Source organism: Oreochromis niloticus, linkage group LG14 (assembly GCF_001858045.2).
Source record: "Oreochromis niloticus isolate F11D_XX linkage group LG14, O_niloticus_UMD_NMBU, whole genome shotgun sequence".
NCBI lineage: Eukaryota > Metazoa > Chordata > Actinopteri > Cichliformes > Cichlidae > Oreochromis > Oreochromis niloticus.
The window spans coordinates 21,086,858-21,105,548 of NC_031979.2; the positions used below are offsets into that span (position 1 = coordinate 21,086,858).

Below are 18,691 nucleotides of genomic sequence, written 5' to 3' on the forward strand. Positions count from 1 at the left end.
CTTTTTGGGTTTGGTTCAAACTCAACACTGTGCATACATTGTGCTGCAGACTGTATTTTTAGCACAAGACATCAATAGGTGTTACTTGTCAGTTATTGGAATCTTCTGCTAAACCCCAAAAACCACATCTGCAGTTTCGTGTATCATTTTGTGTCGTGTGAAAATGTGTGTTGTTTCAGCAATGGAAAAAAAATCAACCAGAATGTATATGACATCAGTGTTTGTTCAATGAATAAACATTCTAACAACATCAAAACAATCGTGCTTGATTTACAGATGGATTTTACTATTCTAATAACATAAGAATTACTTTATCAACTACTGTTACAAGTGTGAAAATGCAGGAAAATGCTGTGGAAAGTCCCAAGCAAGCAAAAAAAAAGGAAATGATGGAAGGGAAGTTCCTAAACTGAAAAATCAGTAAACACTTCCTTATCTTCCTTACCACCCTGGAAAGGAAATTCCCGAATTCCTTTACAATTATCCTTGGGGACTTTAACAGAGCAAACCTCAACCACGAACTCCCTAAATACAGACAGCATATAGACTGCCCCACCAGGGACAACATCATACTGGATCACTGTTACACCACTGTAAAAGATGCCTATCGCTCTGTGCCCCGGGCAGCTTTGGGACATTCTGATCACTGCATGGTCCATCTTATTCCAGTTTATAGGCAAAAACTCAAACGTGCCAAGCCTGTAGTCAAAACTGTGAAGAAGTGGACTAACGCAGCAAAGCAGGAACTATGGGACTGTTTTGACTGCACTGATTGGACTGTTTTTGAAGCTGCATCTGATAACCTGGATGAGCTCACGGACACTGTGACATCATACATCAGTTTTTGTGAAGACGTGTGTGTGCCAACAAAGACCTTTTGCACGTACAACAACAATAAACCATGGTTCACTCCTAAACTCCAACATCTTCGTAAGGCCAAGGAGGACGCCTACAGAAGTGGTGACAGGGCCCTGTACAAGCAGGCCAGGAACACACTGACCAAGGAGATCAAAGCAGCTAAAAGGATCTACTCCCAGAAGCTGGAAGAACGGCTCTCAGCCAACGACCCTGCGTCAGTGTGGAGGGGCCTGCAGGAAATCACCAGCTACAGACGCCCCCCACCCACTGTTGAAGCAAACAAAGACCTGGCCAACGAGCTAAATACATTCTACTGCAGGTTTGAGATGGACAGACTCCCACGCCTCACCCTCCCCTCCCCAGAGACACTCCTTCAGACAATGACCCCCAACACACCTTCCACTTCTCCCCCTTCACCCTCCCCCTCCCCAATCCAGTCTCAACGACCACCACCACCCACCCCATTTCAGACCCAACGACCACCATCACCCTCTCCAATCCAGGCTCAACGACCTCCATCACACCTCTCACCCCCCTTTCCTCCTCTCCGAAACTCAGAATACACACTGAGGATGTGAGCCGACTATTTCAGAAACAGAAGCCCAGGAAAGCCCCCGGACCAGACGGTGTCTCACCCTCCTGCCTCAAGACCTGTGCTGAACAGCTGGCTCCCATCTTTACTCGCATCTTCAACAGATCCCTGGAACTGTGTGAAGTTCCCTCCTGCTTCAAACGCTCCACCATCATCCCTGTTCCCAAGAAACCCACCATCACAGGACTGAATGACTACAGACCTGTTGCCTTGACGTCTGTGGTCATGAAATCCTTTGAACGACTGGTGTTAGACCATCTGAAGGACATTACAGGCCACCAGCTGGACCCTCTGCAGTTTGCCTACCGGGCAAACAGGTCGGTGGATGATGCAGTGAATATGGGGCTGCATTACATCCTGCAACACCTCGACCGCCCGGGAACCTATGCCAGGGTCCTGTTTGTGGACTTTAGTTCGGCTTTTAACACCATCGTGCCTGAACTTCTCTCTTCCAAACTCTCCCAGCTCAGCGTGTCTCCAGCTACCTGTCAGTGGATCACCAGCTTCTTGACAGACAGAAAGCAACAAGTGAGGCTGGGGGAGATCACCTCTGAAACTCGGTCCCTCAGTATTGGTGCCCCTCAAGGATGTGTCCTCTCACCACTACTGTTCTCCCTCTACACTAATGACTGCACCTCCAAGAACTCAGCTGTAAAACTCCTAAAGTTTGCAGATGACACCACCGTCATTGGCCTCATTCAGGATGGTGATGAGTCTGCATACCGGCAGGAAGTTGAGCGGCTGGTACTCTGGTGCAGTCAGCACAATCTGGAGCTGAACACTCTTAAAACTGTAGAGATGAGAGTGGACTTCAGGAGACATCCCTCAACTCTGCCCCCCCTCATCATATCAGACAGCCCTGTGTCGACTGTGGAGATCTTCAAGTTCCTGGGTACCACCATCTCCCAGGACCTGAAGTGGGAGACCAACATCAACTCCATCCTCAAAAAGACCCAGCAGAGGATGTACTTCCTGAGACAACTGGGGAAGTACAGTCTTCCACAGGAGCTGCTGATCCAGTTCTACACTGCAGTCATTGAGTCTGTCCTGTGCTCCTCCATCACAGTCTGGTATGGTGCAGCCACTAAACAGGACAGGTGCAGACTGCAGCGGACTGTACGGGCAGCAGAAAGGATCATCGGCGCCCCCCTGCCCTCCATCCAGGATCTGTACCTCTCAAGAACCAGGAAACGGGCAGGGAAAATCATCACAGACCCCTCACACCCTGGACACAGACTTTTTGATCTGCTGCCCTCGGGCAGATGGTACAGAAGCCTGCAGACCAGGACCACCCGACACAGGAACAGTTTCTTTCCCCTCGCCATCTCCCTCCTAAACAGTTGAACTGTCACACTGCTCCCACTGCCAGACTGCAACTGCACCTTATGTACATTCTGTACTATTCATTCCACCTCATTTCATTTCTGTATTTTATGTATATACGTTTAGATTAGTTATTTATAGTTGGTTTACACAGCTATGTGTATGCATGTGTAACGTATATATAGATACGTGTGTGTGTGGGTGCGTGTGTGTGTGTGTGTGTGTGTGTCTGTGTGTGATTTACATTGCTGTACTCGAGAGCCACCATCTACCGGAACCAAATTCCTTGTATTTGTCTGCACATATACTTGGCCAATAAACACGATTCTGATTCTGATTCTGATTCTTATAGTATTGCTATATTGTATTCAGTTAACGGTTTGTGGAGAGTATCAGTATCTTCTCAACAGTGATGCAAAATACAGTTTGCATGTGCGTAGGTGAGGCCCATGCATGATTGCTCTTACTGGTCAGTCTACAGTTATTAAAATTAACATTGTCTTAGCAGTAAAAGTATACTTCCACCTTTAAAAGAAGTCAGAAATTAAGAGCTATTAAGACTTAAAGGGAAGCTATCATTAACCAAACCATTTTCCTTGGGAATTCTTTAGATTGGTCAGTAGCAGTGCTAATGAAAAGGGAGTGAGGAAGGATATGAAAATACACTTGGCAGTTGGAAGAACATCCATCACTTAGGCTTTTGTATTTTTTTTAAATAAAATAACTAGCATGTGTTCTATTAAGTTATCAGCCAGACAAATTTATCACCTTAAAGCGAGCTCTCAACTGGCTTCCTGTATTGTGGTTACTGTGTAATGGTCAGTGGTTTTGTGGACTCATTTCGAGTCTTCTCATGTTTACTATTAAGAGCTTTCAGTTTGTCTGTCATTTTTATTTTTTAAGTTTTGTAACAATAACAATAATAATAATAATAATAATAATAATAATAATAATATTTAATCCCACTAACTGCATGTCTTTGGACTGGGGAGGAAGCCAGAGTACCCAGAGAGAATGCACATGGGGAGAACATGCAAACTCCAGCTAAACCCCAGTTAGGTGGGTTAGGGTATTGGTGGATCTAAATTGTGATATTGTGATATGCGTGAATGTGAGTGTGAATGGTTGTCTGCATCGTTGTGTTGACTGGCAACCTATTCAGATTCCCTGCCTGTCACCCTACGGTAGTTGGTATAGGCTCCAGCACTCCAAAGACACTATTAAGGATAAGTGGAGGAGAATGAATGGATGGATAATAATAATAATAACTTACATTTGTATAGCACCTTTCAAGAAGGATGCTTTTCAAAAGAATATAAATAAACAAAACTATAGAAATAAAGAAAATAAGATAAAGTCTCTGTATTATGTGTTTTCCCGGCTACTATAACAAGCTTACTAGCTCACAGCAGTAGACAGCTATTTATATTTATCAAGAGAATTAAAGTTGACAGATATCAACACAGTCACTATGCAAGAAACATCTCCTGAATGCACTGGCACACATCTTCACTGATGTATCCTGGGGTCATCTGGTGTTTCGGGTCAAGCAACATCATACACCCTCGCCCAGGCGACCCGGTCAGCAGTGATCAGGCCCCGACTTGCACCATTAGCTACCCACGGATCAGCCCTCTGAAACCACAGCCACCTTGTGGCTTTCTCTGCTGCTTCGCTCATAGCCTGGATGGCCCCCTTCTTGGCTGCCCAAGCCAAAGCCAGCCAGCCCAGGACTTTGCAGAGTGATCGTCCTGCAAAACCCCTACAACCCACTTCTGTGGGCTCATAGAAAGTCTTCCAGCTCCTTCCCCTGCACTCCTACACTAGTTCCTGGTATTTTGCGTGTTTCCTCTCATTGGCCTCCTCGATCCCCTCTTCCCAGTTCCAGCATGATCAGATGTTTTGAGGCCTCAGAAATAATGATCATGTCTGGTTGGAGGGATATTTTTTCAATGTGCTGTGGGAACTTCAGCTGTTTACCCAGGTCAGCCTGTAGCTGCAAATCAGAGACGGTGTTGAGGAGGCCGGTTGTTAAATGTGGGCATACCTGGGGTTTCTCTCCAGCCTTAATGACAGAGATTGCCTTCCTCGGCGCAAGATGGTGCTTGTTGGTCCTGATTGACGCTGATAGATGTCAGCAGAGTCAAAGTCTGAATTGTGAAAGATTTTACATTTTTCTTTAGAGTGGGGAAGCACAGGTGGCAGGCAGGTAATTCTCTCAACATGAGGAGCCTACTCTACACTACCCCCCACACTACTCTCTCGAAACACAAACAAGAGGTCGTAGAGGAGGATAATTCAAAAAACAGAATTACCTATTTCCAATTATATTATATTATATTATATTATATTACATTACATTATATTACATTACATTATATTACATTACATTACATTATATTATATTATATTATATTATATTTTTTTATTTTAGATTAGAATCAAATGCATGTTTTAATCCAGAGGATTCTAACAAACTTACTATCTGATCTAAATTGCAACACAGCCAGAAACAAAAACTTAAAAATGTAGGCGAGCAGAAAGTACAATATTATCAATCTCAAAACACTGCTTAAGCAATTAACTTAAAAACTTAAAAAGATATTTATTATAACATAATGCTGGAAACATATAGTTGTCCTTACAGTGCTTGATAGGTGATGTATCATGTCGTCATCATCTCTCTTTTTTGCATTTCCTGTCCTCCTTTCTTTATACAGAGTAAGAAATACACTTGTCTCATCTTGGTGGCAGTGCCATTTCCTGTTGTCAGTACAGAGGGGGGCTGCAGCTATCTCTTCTTGTATGCAGATGTTTTCACACCTGCCTCTTTGGGTTCGCACCCATTGCTTTTTCTCACGCTATATTTCTTCCAAGCCCACATACACAAACAGACACATCTCAAAGTTAGTATTTATGATCATTTGTTTTCAGAAATAAGTACTGTAGTGTCTTTTACAAACGCGCATGCTGACCACCCCTCCTCCTAACCAATAACACACACATCAGCAGCTTGTCACAGTGGTTAGGAGAGATACTGCCTTTTCAGAAATGAGTATTGTAAGCTGGTACTAACGCACATAGCTGTGCTTTTGCGGCAACCTCCATTTGTACCTCAATGGTTATTTTGGGTTGCACTTGACTTTATGTAGATATGTTTGTGTCAAGCACCACCATGCGCATGTCCCCTCTGGTATTAGCAAATACACTTCCTTCTTCTAGTATAGTCCTGTGATCCATTTTACCTAATGTATGTTATTATTCACTAAATGTACTTATTGTACTACAGTCTGTGATCTTCTTTTGTCTTTGCCTGTCCTCCAGTCATACTGCAAGTGACCCTAGGAACCGCACTTCGCAGCTCTAAGTCTCAGATCCTGTTTAGGATGTTATCATGCAATGCCATCTGTTGACTGGCACCATAGTAAAAAAAAACTCAGCTGAAGCTAGGCGCTGCACTATGAAGGGAGTTTGATATCCATGATATACTTCTGTTATCTGTCAGTTACATGAAGGTGATTATCAACTTGATAGAACAACTTTAGCTTTTCCACAGAAACACAGCTGCTGTTAGCTAACAGACATGTCAGTATGATGTTAAGATGTGTTATATGATTCAGTAAAAATGAGTAGATGTTACAGTCCCTGATAATGCATTGCTTTTGATGGAGAGCCTCTTGAGGGATGGCTGTTATGAGGAAAGGCAGCCCAGAAACTTTGCCAGCAGCACGCATCGTTGTGTGCCTCAACTTTCGGTCTTTTACCCAGGCTAATCTGCCATTTTCCTTCCTTGGTTAGGTTTAGGGATTAGAGATCTGATCTAGCTTATCATTTTAAAATTTGGGAAACATCGTCAGTGGACCTTGGATTCATCGGGTGTTTTGGCCATTATCACTAGACACCCTCATCCAAGGAGGCCCTGCCAGGGTTGATCAGGCCCCGGAGTGTGTCACTGGTTTATGTTAACTTCTTATTTCTCTTCTTCTTTCTTCTGTTTAGTTTCCTACAGTTTATTTTCTATCTATTCACTGCAACTGAGAAATGATACTTACCTCTTTAGCATTTATGGAGCCTAACTTCTTCAAAGGGATAGAAAAGGTGATAGAGAGCAGAGAGGAGAGCCGGAAGGGGGGCACCCGATCTGGCTTCCCACACCTCCCCGCCGGATCGGGCTGTACGCTCTACTTCCCCACTGCCTCCCAGAAAAGGGAAGAAGAGCAGAGGGGAGAAGAGCAGAATATTTGTTTTCTCTTGCGGTTAGCTGACTGCCTTAGCTGCCCAAGTGATGTCAGCCCTTTTTAGCCATAGCCAGTGACTGGTCTTCTCAGCAGTGTTAGCTAGTTCTCTTATAGCCTGCCGTTGCGCCTGTCCTCTGATCCCAATCTCTCCAAGCAGCTTTGCTGTTGTGCTGGCAACAAAGCCCCTGCACCCCTCTGCCCTCTGCCTCAGCTGCCAAGTTGGCATACCGCAGCTTCTTATCCTCAAACGTTTCCTCAATTGCTTCCTCCCATGGTACCGTCAGCTCAATGACGTACGCAGGTTTTTGGGAGTTAGACCAAAGGACGAGGTCTCGTCGCAAAGTTGTCGTTACGATCTCTTATCATTATTACTTCATTAAATTCATGTTTGTATGTGTATAAGACAGTTTTTTATTCTTTCAGCTGCAGCAAAGAATAAATTTAAAAACAGAGTTTTGGCCTAACGTTGTAAATCCAACCAGCTTTGTTTTCTGATCATAAATAAAAGATTATAGAACAATAAAATTGTTTAGAGTTTCTTTATAGTTATGACAATATCAATTTTGATGTCACAATGTTTCTGCAAAAGAGGTCTGATGGGAGTTTCTTAATTAAACGGTGTTGTCTTAGAAGCCAAACACACTAACATATGGAGAAAATCTCTCCCATCTGGGCTTCATTAAACAGCAACTAAAACACATGTGGCGATTGATGAAATCCTATCAACTGTTTAATATCAACCTACCTGAGTCACATTATCTGTAACATTTTAGATAAAGTATGTGACACACTAGCTAGCTACACAGCAATGATCCAAATGATCTGCACATCTTATTCTTCAAACATGATGGTTACTTCATCGAAAAATATCTAGTTGACTCTACCACCTGAGCCACGCCCACATGCATAAAAACCTCATTTATAGAGTTTACCGTTCTGATTAAAATCAGGTCAGTTAAAAATTAGCTCTCATCTCTTCAGTGCTCAAATGTCTATAAATTACAATTAATGATTATGCTATCTAAAAGTGTCCCAATGTGAGCTGCTGCATACAGTTGGTGACACAAAAAACTCAAATCTTTCCAACTTACTCGCTAGCTCTCCTGCAAGAAGCCCTGCCTTGGAGGCCCAACCCCTTAGCTGCAGCTCCACACCCTTCAACTGCTGGAACAGAGGAGAGAGCTCCAGCAGCCTTGTCCACTCCTCATCTAAGAAACAAAAGAAGAATGGATGGCGGTTGGTATGTCTTATCCCTGTGAACATTTAAACTGTCCTATTATGGCATCATATCATAAATACCTGGAACTGTGGGAATAGCGATGTGTGTCAACTGAGTGGATTCTTTCATATGCTGGCTCTCTGTAAGAGTAAATTAAAACACAATTGTTATTATTTTGTGACTATTTATAATTCACCTTCTGACTGAAAATTTTAAAAGGAAATTCTCTGATCTGTGTAGTATGAGGCCAGGATGTGTGCTCTGTCTCACCCTGGGATTGAATGCCAGAAGATCCAGTGTGTCTCTGCGAGTTGTGTGTCACTGCTGAGCTGGCTTGTAGGCCGGTGTCCTGAGATTGAGCAATGTTGACGGTCTCCCTGAAAGACTGGGTTGAGATTCCTTTGAGAACGCACAAAGAAACGCGTTAAACCATGTATTTAAGCTGCAGAGGTTTAATATGCAAGTTGCTTGCACATTATCTCAGGATGTGAAAGAAACCAAAAATGAAATCCTGACTAAAAAAGCAAAAAAAGGCCACAAAAAGTACTGATAAAACCCTCAGTTGACTTCACCTTTGTGTGAACACATTGCTGATGTTAGGGTAAGGGACGCCTGATAAGGAACTGGTAAACTAAACTTGCTTCATAGAAATACCCCAAGTTAATATTTGGACACAGCACTCAAATACAGTCACAGGAATTAAGACTCTATTTATTCTCTTCTTTAAAACTCCTTAGGTTTTAATTAGTTGTTTTTTCCTCGTGCATTGTATGGTATTGCTATGAAAGCATCGGGGGGTTGTGTATCGTTCCTAACCCTGGACATAATATGTTTAAATACAATGACCTAGGAATAAAGTTCCCTTTAAAAGAAAACTCCATTGTCATGCCATTGTCATGGTCTATACCCAGTGTTTCTGTGTTTCCATGTTCATCTTAGTTTAATCGTTTGTATTTCTAGTTCTGTGTTTCTTGTTCATTTAGTTTGTTCCCTCTTGTGGCTCCATGTTTAGTCGACATGTCGATCATGTATGTTACATTCTGGCTCTGGTGTTTGTCTCTCGCTCCCTCTGTTCTGTTCTGTGTCTTCGTGTGTGTATCTCATGTTTCCTGTTTTGTTTTAATAGTTCCTTGTCCCGTGTTCAGTGTATTCAGTTTTGCTTCCTCCCTGTCTCATTACATTAGATCTGATCCAGCTGTTTCTCAGTCTTCTGTCTTTCTCTGCATGTTCTCACACCCTCCCACATTGCTGTGTGTGCTCCAGTGTACCCTATGTTTTCAAGCTTTCTCCCTAGTTCCTTGTCCTTGTTCTTGTTTTTGTTCCTAGTTCCTTGTTCTCAGTTTCCAATTTTAGGTTTTGTTTTCATGTATTTAGAGTGTTTTGTTTCGAGTCTTGTGTTTAGGTCCAACTCCTACCTGCCGCACAGCATCTCATGACATCCATACTATATACATAGGCTTAAAATAAAATATTAAATACAAAATCGAAGGGGAAACCATGACAAGTGACCTACACAATATGTTGTTTGCTCAATAAACGTTTTATTACCTTAGTGTTTTGTCTTTTGGGGCAAAGATTACTCCGAAACTTAGCCAGCAGGTACATTTGTTTCACTGCTTTAAATGCTTTAATGTGCTTTTTGGCATATTGAACATATTTGTATGCTTATATGCACTATTTCTACATATGCACTCATATGGCACATACCTTTCACGACAGGCACGGAGGCTGTCCAGACTCTAGATGCAATCTCCAAACCATATGCCTGCTTTGTTGACAAACCTAAAACATTAAAAATCCAACTTTAGAAGTCTGTACATTTTTGAATTATGGCACAGTTTTCATAATTTTCCCACTGTACGCCATCACAGAAGATTTTTAAACTAAAGAATCAGGATTAACAAAAGTATAGTTTTAGTGATTTAAGAATTAAAGCAATTTTTGTACATGGCTTGGCCCACCCCACTCCATGTCACGTGAGGCCTGCTGTTCCCTAGAGCTCTCGGTTCCAAACAGATGATGCAAGGGAACAGACCAGCATTAGAGAAGAAATTCTCACAGAGGCAGTAAAAACTTTAAGAGTGCCCAAATCAATAATCTGGTACATTATTTAGAAAAAAAGAACACGCTGGTCAGCTCAGCAACACCAAAAGGCCAGAACCCCAACAAAAGACAACTAAAGTGAATGATGACAGAATTATTTCCATGGTTATTAAAAAAAAAACAGGTGATACAGTGAAATGTGTAGCAGGAGGTAGATGTATCATCAAATTCTACAGTAAAGAGATGCTCTCATTAATGCAAATACAGAGCAGAAGACTTTCATCAGGTATTAAAAACTGATATTTAAAACTTTAAGAAGGCAGAAATATTATTTGTTATTATTGTTATTAACGTAAAATGGTGTAGTCAAAGGAGTTTGCAAAGAAAAAGCGTCTGGACTTCTTTAAGTTGCTTGAAGACGTTTCACCTCTCATCCGAGCTTCTTCAGTTCACTGAACTGAAGAAGCTTCTCGGATGAGAGGTGAAACGTCTTCAAGCAACTTAAAGAAGTCCAGACGCTTTTTTCTTTGCAAACTCCTTTGACTACGATGACCTGGATGACTGAGAATCTTCACAGACGTAAAATGGTGTATTTCATTGCTTGTTAAGTTCAATGTACTACAGAGAAATAAGGCTGTCTCACAGGCCTCTGTTGTTTTTTAGAACATTTTTAAAATGTGGGAGTTCAAAAAGCAGGAACTCCAGCAACACTTGAGGGAAGAAGAACAACTTTAATAATTGACCAACGCGTTTCGGCTTGTGGCCTTCATCAGGACCCTGATGAAGGCCAATTATTAAAGTTGTTCTTCTTCCCTCAAGTGTTGCTGGAGTTCCTGCTTTTTGAATTCTTTCATCCTCTCCATGCACCTTGGAAGCAGGTGAAGTTGTGCCAGAAATTTTTGCTAAAATCTGGGAGTTAAAATAAAGATGAGCTCTGGAGGTTGTCATGATTGATTGTCATGGGTTGTGGTCATGTGACCAGTCACAGGTGATTTAAGATCCTTGATCTAAGATGATGAAAAGCAGGTGTGCTCAAAATGTCACACACTGCTAAGATACAGGAAATAAGTTGACTGAACCTCTGCAGTATGCTTTTTTGTGTCCTTAAATTTTTTTTGGCCCAGTACTTAACTCACATATTTGTGAGTGCATGGATGTTTTTTTTCTGTTTTATGCAGACTTTATATACAAACATCTTAAACTGGCACATCGAATGGCATGGAAAAAAGCCGAAAATTGCCTTTATTTAACTGGAAATTGTGCTTTCTTCAGGGCAATCTGTAGTATATATTATGTACCAGAGATGTGCTGATTGCATGTGTTGGAGGAGAATCCAGCTGGCTGTTTTTCTTCAAGGAGCTGGTTCAGTCTCTCGAGCAGAGGCAAAGCCTTCTGCTGAAGCAAACCCATGATCTTCACATTCTGTTTGTATCCACTGTACTGCACCAGGCCATATTCCTTGAACCAAAACTTCCCACACAGTACAGCCTAGAAAGTCGAGCAGAAAAAGATGCATTTATACAACAAGAGCGCAATCTTCCACCAAGGCGCCTCACTGTCTTACTTTTACCTTCTAGTTTACCTTGAAGACCTAGAAGGATTTTAATGGATTGTTAAAATGACCCCAGTGTACACCCCTACAAAGTTTTATCAGATTTAATTTAAAAGTTTATGAATTATCATGCGAACTCTAACAACAAAGCCATAACTTTGATGGTGAAGGGATTAAGCTTGCTTTCACCTCACTTTGGCTGTTTACTAAAGGTTCAAACAAAACTGAGAGCAAAGTAAAAGACAAACATATCCATTCTGTTTTCTGCTATTTTTATTTCTTTTAAGGGGTTTATTTATATTCAGTGTTCTTTATTCACCTGAGCAGTGTCTGCACGGAGCAGCGAAAGGTGTCTGATAAAGTGAAGCGGATTAAGAGCGGCCTCCAACTCAGTCTGTCTGGAACAACACTGCTCCACCAGCTTTCTCTGTCTCAGCTCTCTGTCCTGCAGGAAAAATAATGACAGCCTTGTTATTTACAGTGTTAGAAAGTGCTTTTCACAGCAAAGAGCTGGCGTTAAAGTTTAACTACAAGACGTTCCAAACCTCTCTATTGCATACATTTTTTACTGCTGGCATAAAAGAGGAAGTGAACTTTTGGCCTAACGGTGTCACTCACTTACACAGCTGAAGTCACAGCAATAAACCATAAAGCAACTGTTCTTACTGTAGCATGAATGTTTGTAGACCAATCTCCTGCCTGTGCCATCCATTTTTCCTGGTCCTCTTGTAGCTGATCCATACACATGTCCAATTTATCAAGGCCAGAGAGGAGCTCTGAATGCCAAACACACTGCTGATCCCATTCCTCCTCATCACCTGTTCCCACAGATGGAGAAACATAAGCTTAAATGCCCGCCAAACCAAATAAAAAGAAAAATAATATTTTAATTAATTAGTGTGCTGTGAGACACTGGCACGAAACCACTCTGCTTTGGAAAGCTATGAATATAAGTGCACTGCAGGTCATGACTATAATTTCCTTCGTGCTTTCATTCATTCCTACCAGCTTGCCAAATGATTTACCTAACGTGAGGATGTGCAGAACAAGTGGAGGCAGGATCAGAGCCAAGCGGGAGTGCTGAGCTGCTCTCCTCTGGGCCTCTGTCTGTGCTGAATCCTGCAGCTCCATGGCTGCTTCCCTCAGCTGCTTCCCAGACCACTGGGCCTGAAACAGAGTACAGACACTGTGAACGAGAAAAAGATGCATATATTTGCACAATGACACTAAAAAGCCAAATGCATGCACATATCCCCATTCTAAGGTGCAGAGAACAGACACACACTTTCATATCTTCATGTAGAGGAACATTGAGGAGGAACAACATTTTGACTTGCAGTGCAGGGAAAGAAATGGAAAACTTTATTTTCCAGTGTTTGCTCCCGATTCATTTGCATTATTTGTAAATGTTAAAACAGCTCAACCCCTTTGAATTTCTTGCTCTATACTTCGAGTTAAGGCTCTATAAGATATTTAGAACCAGAAAGGAAACCGCTCCTGCTGACCTGATAAGAGTTTACGTCTGTGACTCTAAAGAAACACTGGGACAGAGTCGAGTCCAGATCAGTTAGAATATCTTCCTCCCGCTGCCTCTGCTGCTGCCAGTAACTGTTTCGCACACACACCTCTCTTTGAAGTGCCTCCACCTGGCATACAACAGGAAGTAACAAAAAATATATATATTACCGAGAAGAAAGGGGCATTTGTGAAAACATCTATCTGTTACCTGCACACTGTCAGTTTGATCTCTAATCATTAACCAGTAGGAAGGCGGAACTGGCACAACATTTTTTCTAGATGCGTCCAGCCTTGCCCCGACGACTGGGGCCAACAGCCCTGTCACTGGGTCAACAGTCTGAGATCCATAACGGATCGCCACCAGTCCTGTGAAGTATAACAGCATCAGTAAGCAGAACTTCCACAATGCTGTAATGTTTAACAGAATTTAATTGGAGATCATTTATCTGAAATTTCCTGAGTAGGACTAAACGTCAAACGCTCCCGTCCTGGTTCTTGGTTTATATATACAGTTCACCTGCACTACAAATGTTAGTTCTCATTCTCATGCCCACCCTTCTTTTTTCAATTAATTCCTTTGTCATTAGTACATGGGGATCCGCCAGGCTCGGGAGCCGCTGCCAGTCTCCTCTGAAGCCTTCCCCAAACTGCAGCCTCAGTTCATACTCATGCCACCTGCCATTATCTCCTAGACATGCTATCAAACCTAAATGAGGATGCAGTCCTAGCTAGTGAAAAGCCAATTAGACAAGATTAGGTTTTATACTATATATCAAAAGCATAATTTCACAATACCTTTTCCATTTGGGTCCTCCATGGTCCCTGCCAGTGGTATTGTTTTCCCAGAACCAAGGTCAGTCTGAAATCCCAGGATCGGTACACTAAGGCCAGATCCCAAAGGATCAGGATACTCCATCCCTAGCAAAGCCGGTACACATATATCTGAACCTGGCAGAGGCATCTCTCCTGGTATGAACAAAACAGGAGCGTGTTATAGAAGAAGAAACAAATGCAATCATTCAAGTTCTGTCAACTAACATATTTCTATCAAGGCTTTTTAACCAGTTTAAAAAAGAATGAATTTTTACATTCATTACACATAAATGCAGACAAAACCTTTTTTAAATGAAAGATGATCATGATTTCTCGAAACATCTTACAAAACCTGTTAAACATCATGAGAAGTGAATCTAATCACCTTTATGATTATCAAGCAAAAAAGGTCGAACACTGCAGTTGTGGCAACTACAATGGGAAAGTCAAAGGAACTCATTGAAGATCTAAGAAAAACTGTAGATTTATATAAGTTGGGAAGCTCTCTTGGAGCCATTTCAAGCAGCTGTAGATTCCAAGACTTCAACAACTGTAGACACAAACAATTGTACATAAAAGGAAATAAAACAGCTCCACCCAGAGGAAATTGGTTTGTTCAGAAACCACAAAGGCTCAACCATGCCATGAACTGGAAACTTCTGGGACACCAGCATAACTGTTTCCAGTCAATCACAGTGGTGGTAGCATCATGCTGTGGGGTTGTTTTGCTGCCAGTGGTACTGGTGCATTGCACAAAGTAGATGAAATATTGAAGGATGGTTACTTCAAGTTCTTTTACTTCACCTCAAATCAACAGCTAAGTGGCTGAAACACGGGGGAATATGTATATATTTGAGCCTGAATATATTTTTGACAATGTGTGGATGTCAAAGGCCAATTCTTGTTTTTTAAAGTTATTAAAAATGTATGCTGTATAATAGTTCCACTGTGGAAAAGGAAAAATTGAAAAAAATAATTAAAAACGCCAAAGTACCGTGGTTTTCGAAAGTGTATATAAACTTCTGACCACAACTGTTTATGGGCAGTTGCACAGATATTGAAATCCATGCCATAAAGTTCCCAGTGCACAGTTTCTGTGCTGATGTTAATGTCAGAGAAGGTTTGCAGCTGTGCAGTTATTGAGCGAGCAGTAAGTAGCTCACCACTTAAAGACCTCGTTGTGTAAGTTGATGTGGTCTGACACTTCATGACTGTGTTGTTGTGATTGTGGTACACTAATGCCACTTACAGTTTGTCATATCTAGGGGGGAAGAAATGTTTTGTTGCAACCATGCCATCGCGTTAATATAAACTACTAAAATTAAGTGAACTCTTTATAAAAACCCATTACTTCATTAGCATTTTTGTAGGTGTTTTATTTTATGGAGCTGTGAGTGTGGGACTGAAAAACATCTGAATTCAAAGATTAACATGTAAAGGTCAAAACTCTATGCAAAGCCTTTCTGGAATTTCTTAATACGTGTAGTTTCCTATTGTGCAGGAAACTGTTGAACTCTCTCACAAAGGCTGCCTTTTGGTTTTTGGCCTAACACTCTCTCTGGTTACCAATCAGCTATTTCTAATTACTTGAATTCAGGACTTTGTACTACTGGAGAAACACATTTCCATGCCTGCAGGAGACTGTAATGCAAACTATGTAAATCAAAACTGGATTATTTCTGGCTCTTGTGCATACTGAATTATAAATATGCTTTATCTGCGGCTAAGGTAATATGTTTCTTTTACATAACCAATAGCAACAAAAAGTCAAGCATACTTCTCGGTGCAGCAGCCAAATTTAGCTTAGAGGTTTAAGATTACTTAGGTTAACTAGAGGCTGGCCTGTCTGCTGTAAAAAGTCAAATGTCTCTTAATTTTCAGCTGAAAAAAAAAACAGACACTGGCCATTAAACTAACAGTAACTTTGAATTCTCAAATTGTGAAGAATGTTTATGTTCCCCAAGTAATAAATCACCAATGTTGGTGAAATAGTGGAATTACCTATAAAATGGAGATAAGGTTTTTTTAGGTCAAGGTTTTTTAATTGTGTGGATGCCCTAAAAGGGCTTCCACACTATTGAGTTCCTGTTTCTCTTTATTCTTTATTCCACTATTTACTAGTTGCTTCCGTACGTTTTTCGGCACTTAACTACTCCCACAGTTTTTATCCGATTTTCGCCATTCAAACTTTAAAAAATTCTGCTATTTCTGCTAATGCCTGCTATGACTTTTGGTGCTCATAACTTCTATACTTTTTGAGATATTGAATTTTTTTTGCAATATTTTTTGCCCATTTCTGCCATATCATCAGTGGCGTCACTGATTTTCCTTGCCGTGTTGACCTGTGTTTTAGCTCAGTGAGATAAGCAGCCGTTCTCAGACTGGGAGGCCCGGGTTCAAATCCCGCTTATGGCAACATTTCTTTCAGTTAACAGTCAAACTTTTTCAACTCAATTTCAGCTTTTTCACCCCTTTTCAGCAAAATTTTCAGTTTTTTCACCACTTTTCAGCACAAATCCCAGCTTTTTCAGCTATTTTCAGCAAAAACATCTTTTCAGCAGAATTCTGAAAAGAGTTCTGCAGAACTCTTTTCAGCAGAAATTCTGCTGATTGAACTCTTTTCAGCAGAATTTTCATCTCTTTTCAGCCCAAATTCTGCTTATTCACCTCTTCTGCAACATTTTCAGCCTTTTCACCTCTTATTAGCACAAATCTCAGCTGTTTTCAGGAAAAACTCTTTTGAGCAGAATTTCTGCTGATTCATCTCTTTGCAGCGCAACGTTCTGCTTCTTTACCTCTTTTCAGCAGAAATTCTGCTGATTCACCTCTTTTCTGCAAAATTTTCAGCCTTTTCACCTCTTATCAGCATAATTCTCAGCAGCTTCTGCTAATTTCAGCAGAATTGTCAGTCTGTCCACCTCTTCTTTGTGAGAATGAGTTTGGCTCAGTGAGAAGAGTTGCTGCCTTGAGCCCATCAGGGCCAGGTTCAAATCCTGCTCAAGATGACATTTTTTTTTCACCACCATACAACTTTTTGCAACTTTTCATCTTTTTTCAGCTTTTCAGCAGACAGCTTCAGCGTTAAGGCATCCACACAGCATTTTCGCAGGAAATGCAAATTTTTCTAGTTCAGGTTGTTTTCTGTGTCAGAAAAAGGTCATATGAAAAAAGTGAGGCAGGAGACATTCTCTTTGGGCTAATGACTCATTTCCAAAAGCCATATTACGCTTCAAATTTTATGGGTTATTAACTCTTTGTGTATTATATATATATATATATATATATATATATATATATATATATATATACACAGTTAAGCCCATAATTATTCATACCCCTGCCAAATTTTGACTTAAAGTTACTTTTATTCAACTAGCAAGTTATTTTGTGACTGGAAATGACACAGGCGTCTCCCAAAAGATAATAAGATGATGTACAAGACGCATCATTGTGGAAAAAAAAATATTTCACAGCTTTTATTTACATTTGAGCAAAAAGTATCATGTCCAGAATTATTCATACCCTTCACAAACTGTCACAGTCTCTGGGAAAATCCAAAGTTCCATACCATTCCAAATAGTCAGAGCTGTTCTAAAGCATCCTAATTACCCTGATTAACTGGGAATAGCTATTTTAATCAACTCAACAGGTGAAAAACAGCAGCTCTCTGCAGGTGGTCTGTGGACATTCATGACTAAGACAAAGGAACTCAGTGAGGACCTGCGGCTGCGCATTGTGGCTGCTCACAAGTGAGGAAAGGGCTACAAGGCCATATCCAAATGTTTTCAAGTTCCAGTGGCTACAGTGCAAAGTATTATTAAAAAATACAAGATGTTCCGCACTGTGGAAAATCTCAGAGGACGTTGTCGGAAGCCAAAAGTGACACCTGTGCTGGCCAGGAGGATAGTGAGAGAGGTGAAAAAGAATCCAAGGATCACCACCAAGGCCATTCTGGTGAATCTGGGCTCTGCTGGTGGCAATGTCTCAAGGCAGACAGTCCAACGGACACTGCACACTGCTGGGTTCCATGGATGCAGACCAAGGAAAACGTCACTTCTCCAGGCACTTCTAAGGCATGCAAAAGCTCGTTTGGCCTTTGCAAATGCTCATCTGGACAAAGAAGAAGATTTCTGGTCTTCAGTGTTATGGTCAGATGAAACAAAAATTGAATTGTTTGGTCACAATGATGTTTCCTTCATTTGGCGTAAAAAGAGGAGAAGCCTTCAACCCACAGAACACCATCCCCACTGTCAAACATGGTGGTGGGAACCTAATGCTTTGGGGGTGTTTTTCAGCCAATGGACCATGGAACCTAATCACAGTAAACAGCACCATGAAAAAAGAGCAATACATGAAGATTCTCAACAACAACATCAGGCAGTCTGCAGAAAAACTTGGCCTTGGGAACCAGTGGACATTTCAGCACAACAATGTCCCAAAACATACAGCAAAAGTGGTGAAGAAATGGTTAGCAGACACCAACATTAATGTTTTGCAGTGGCCTAGCCAGAGTCCTGACTTGAATCCAATTGAGA

At 41.3% G+C, this 18,691-nt stretch overlaps 2 protein-coding genes across 2 annotated transcripts in view; one reads left to right on the forward strand and one right to left on the reverse strand.

Moving 5' to 3' along the window:
* The window catches only part of si:dkey-103g5.4 (uncharacterized), a 38,911-nt gene that overhangs the window by 4,326 nt on the left and 15,894 nt on the right, over window positions 1-18,691 (reverse strand). Inside the window, exons 18-28 of the mRNA XM_025898466.1 lie at window positions 14,139-14,309; window positions 13,552-13,709; window positions 13,331-13,471; window positions 12,851-12,992; window positions 12,492-12,643; window positions 12,145-12,270; window positions 11,572-11,761; window positions 9,938-10,012; window positions 8,501-8,629; window positions 8,311-8,370; window positions 8,103-8,219 (exon numbers count right to left, since the gene is read on the reverse strand). Coding sequence (XP_025754251.1) covers window positions 8,103-8,219; window positions 8,311-8,370; window positions 8,501-8,629; window positions 9,938-10,012; window positions 11,572-11,761; window positions 12,145-12,270; window positions 12,492-12,643; window positions 12,851-12,992; window positions 13,331-13,471; window positions 13,552-13,709; window positions 14,139-14,309 — 1,461 coding nt within the window. The remainder of the gene's footprint in view (window positions 1-8,102; window positions 8,220-8,310; window positions 8,371-8,500; window positions 8,630-9,937; window positions 10,013-11,571; window positions 11,762-12,144; window positions 12,271-12,491; window positions 12,644-12,850; window positions 12,993-13,330; window positions 13,472-13,551; window positions 13,710-14,138; window positions 14,310-18,691) is intronic.
* zgc:162608 (uncharacterized) overlaps window positions 8,213-18,691 on the forward strand; it is a 31,329-nt gene continuing 20,850 nt past the window's right edge. The window contains exon 1 of the mRNA XM_003450856.5: window positions 8,213-8,251. The gene's annotated coding sequence lies outside the window, so the exon portion shown is untranslated. The remainder of the gene's footprint in view (window positions 8,252-18,691) is intronic.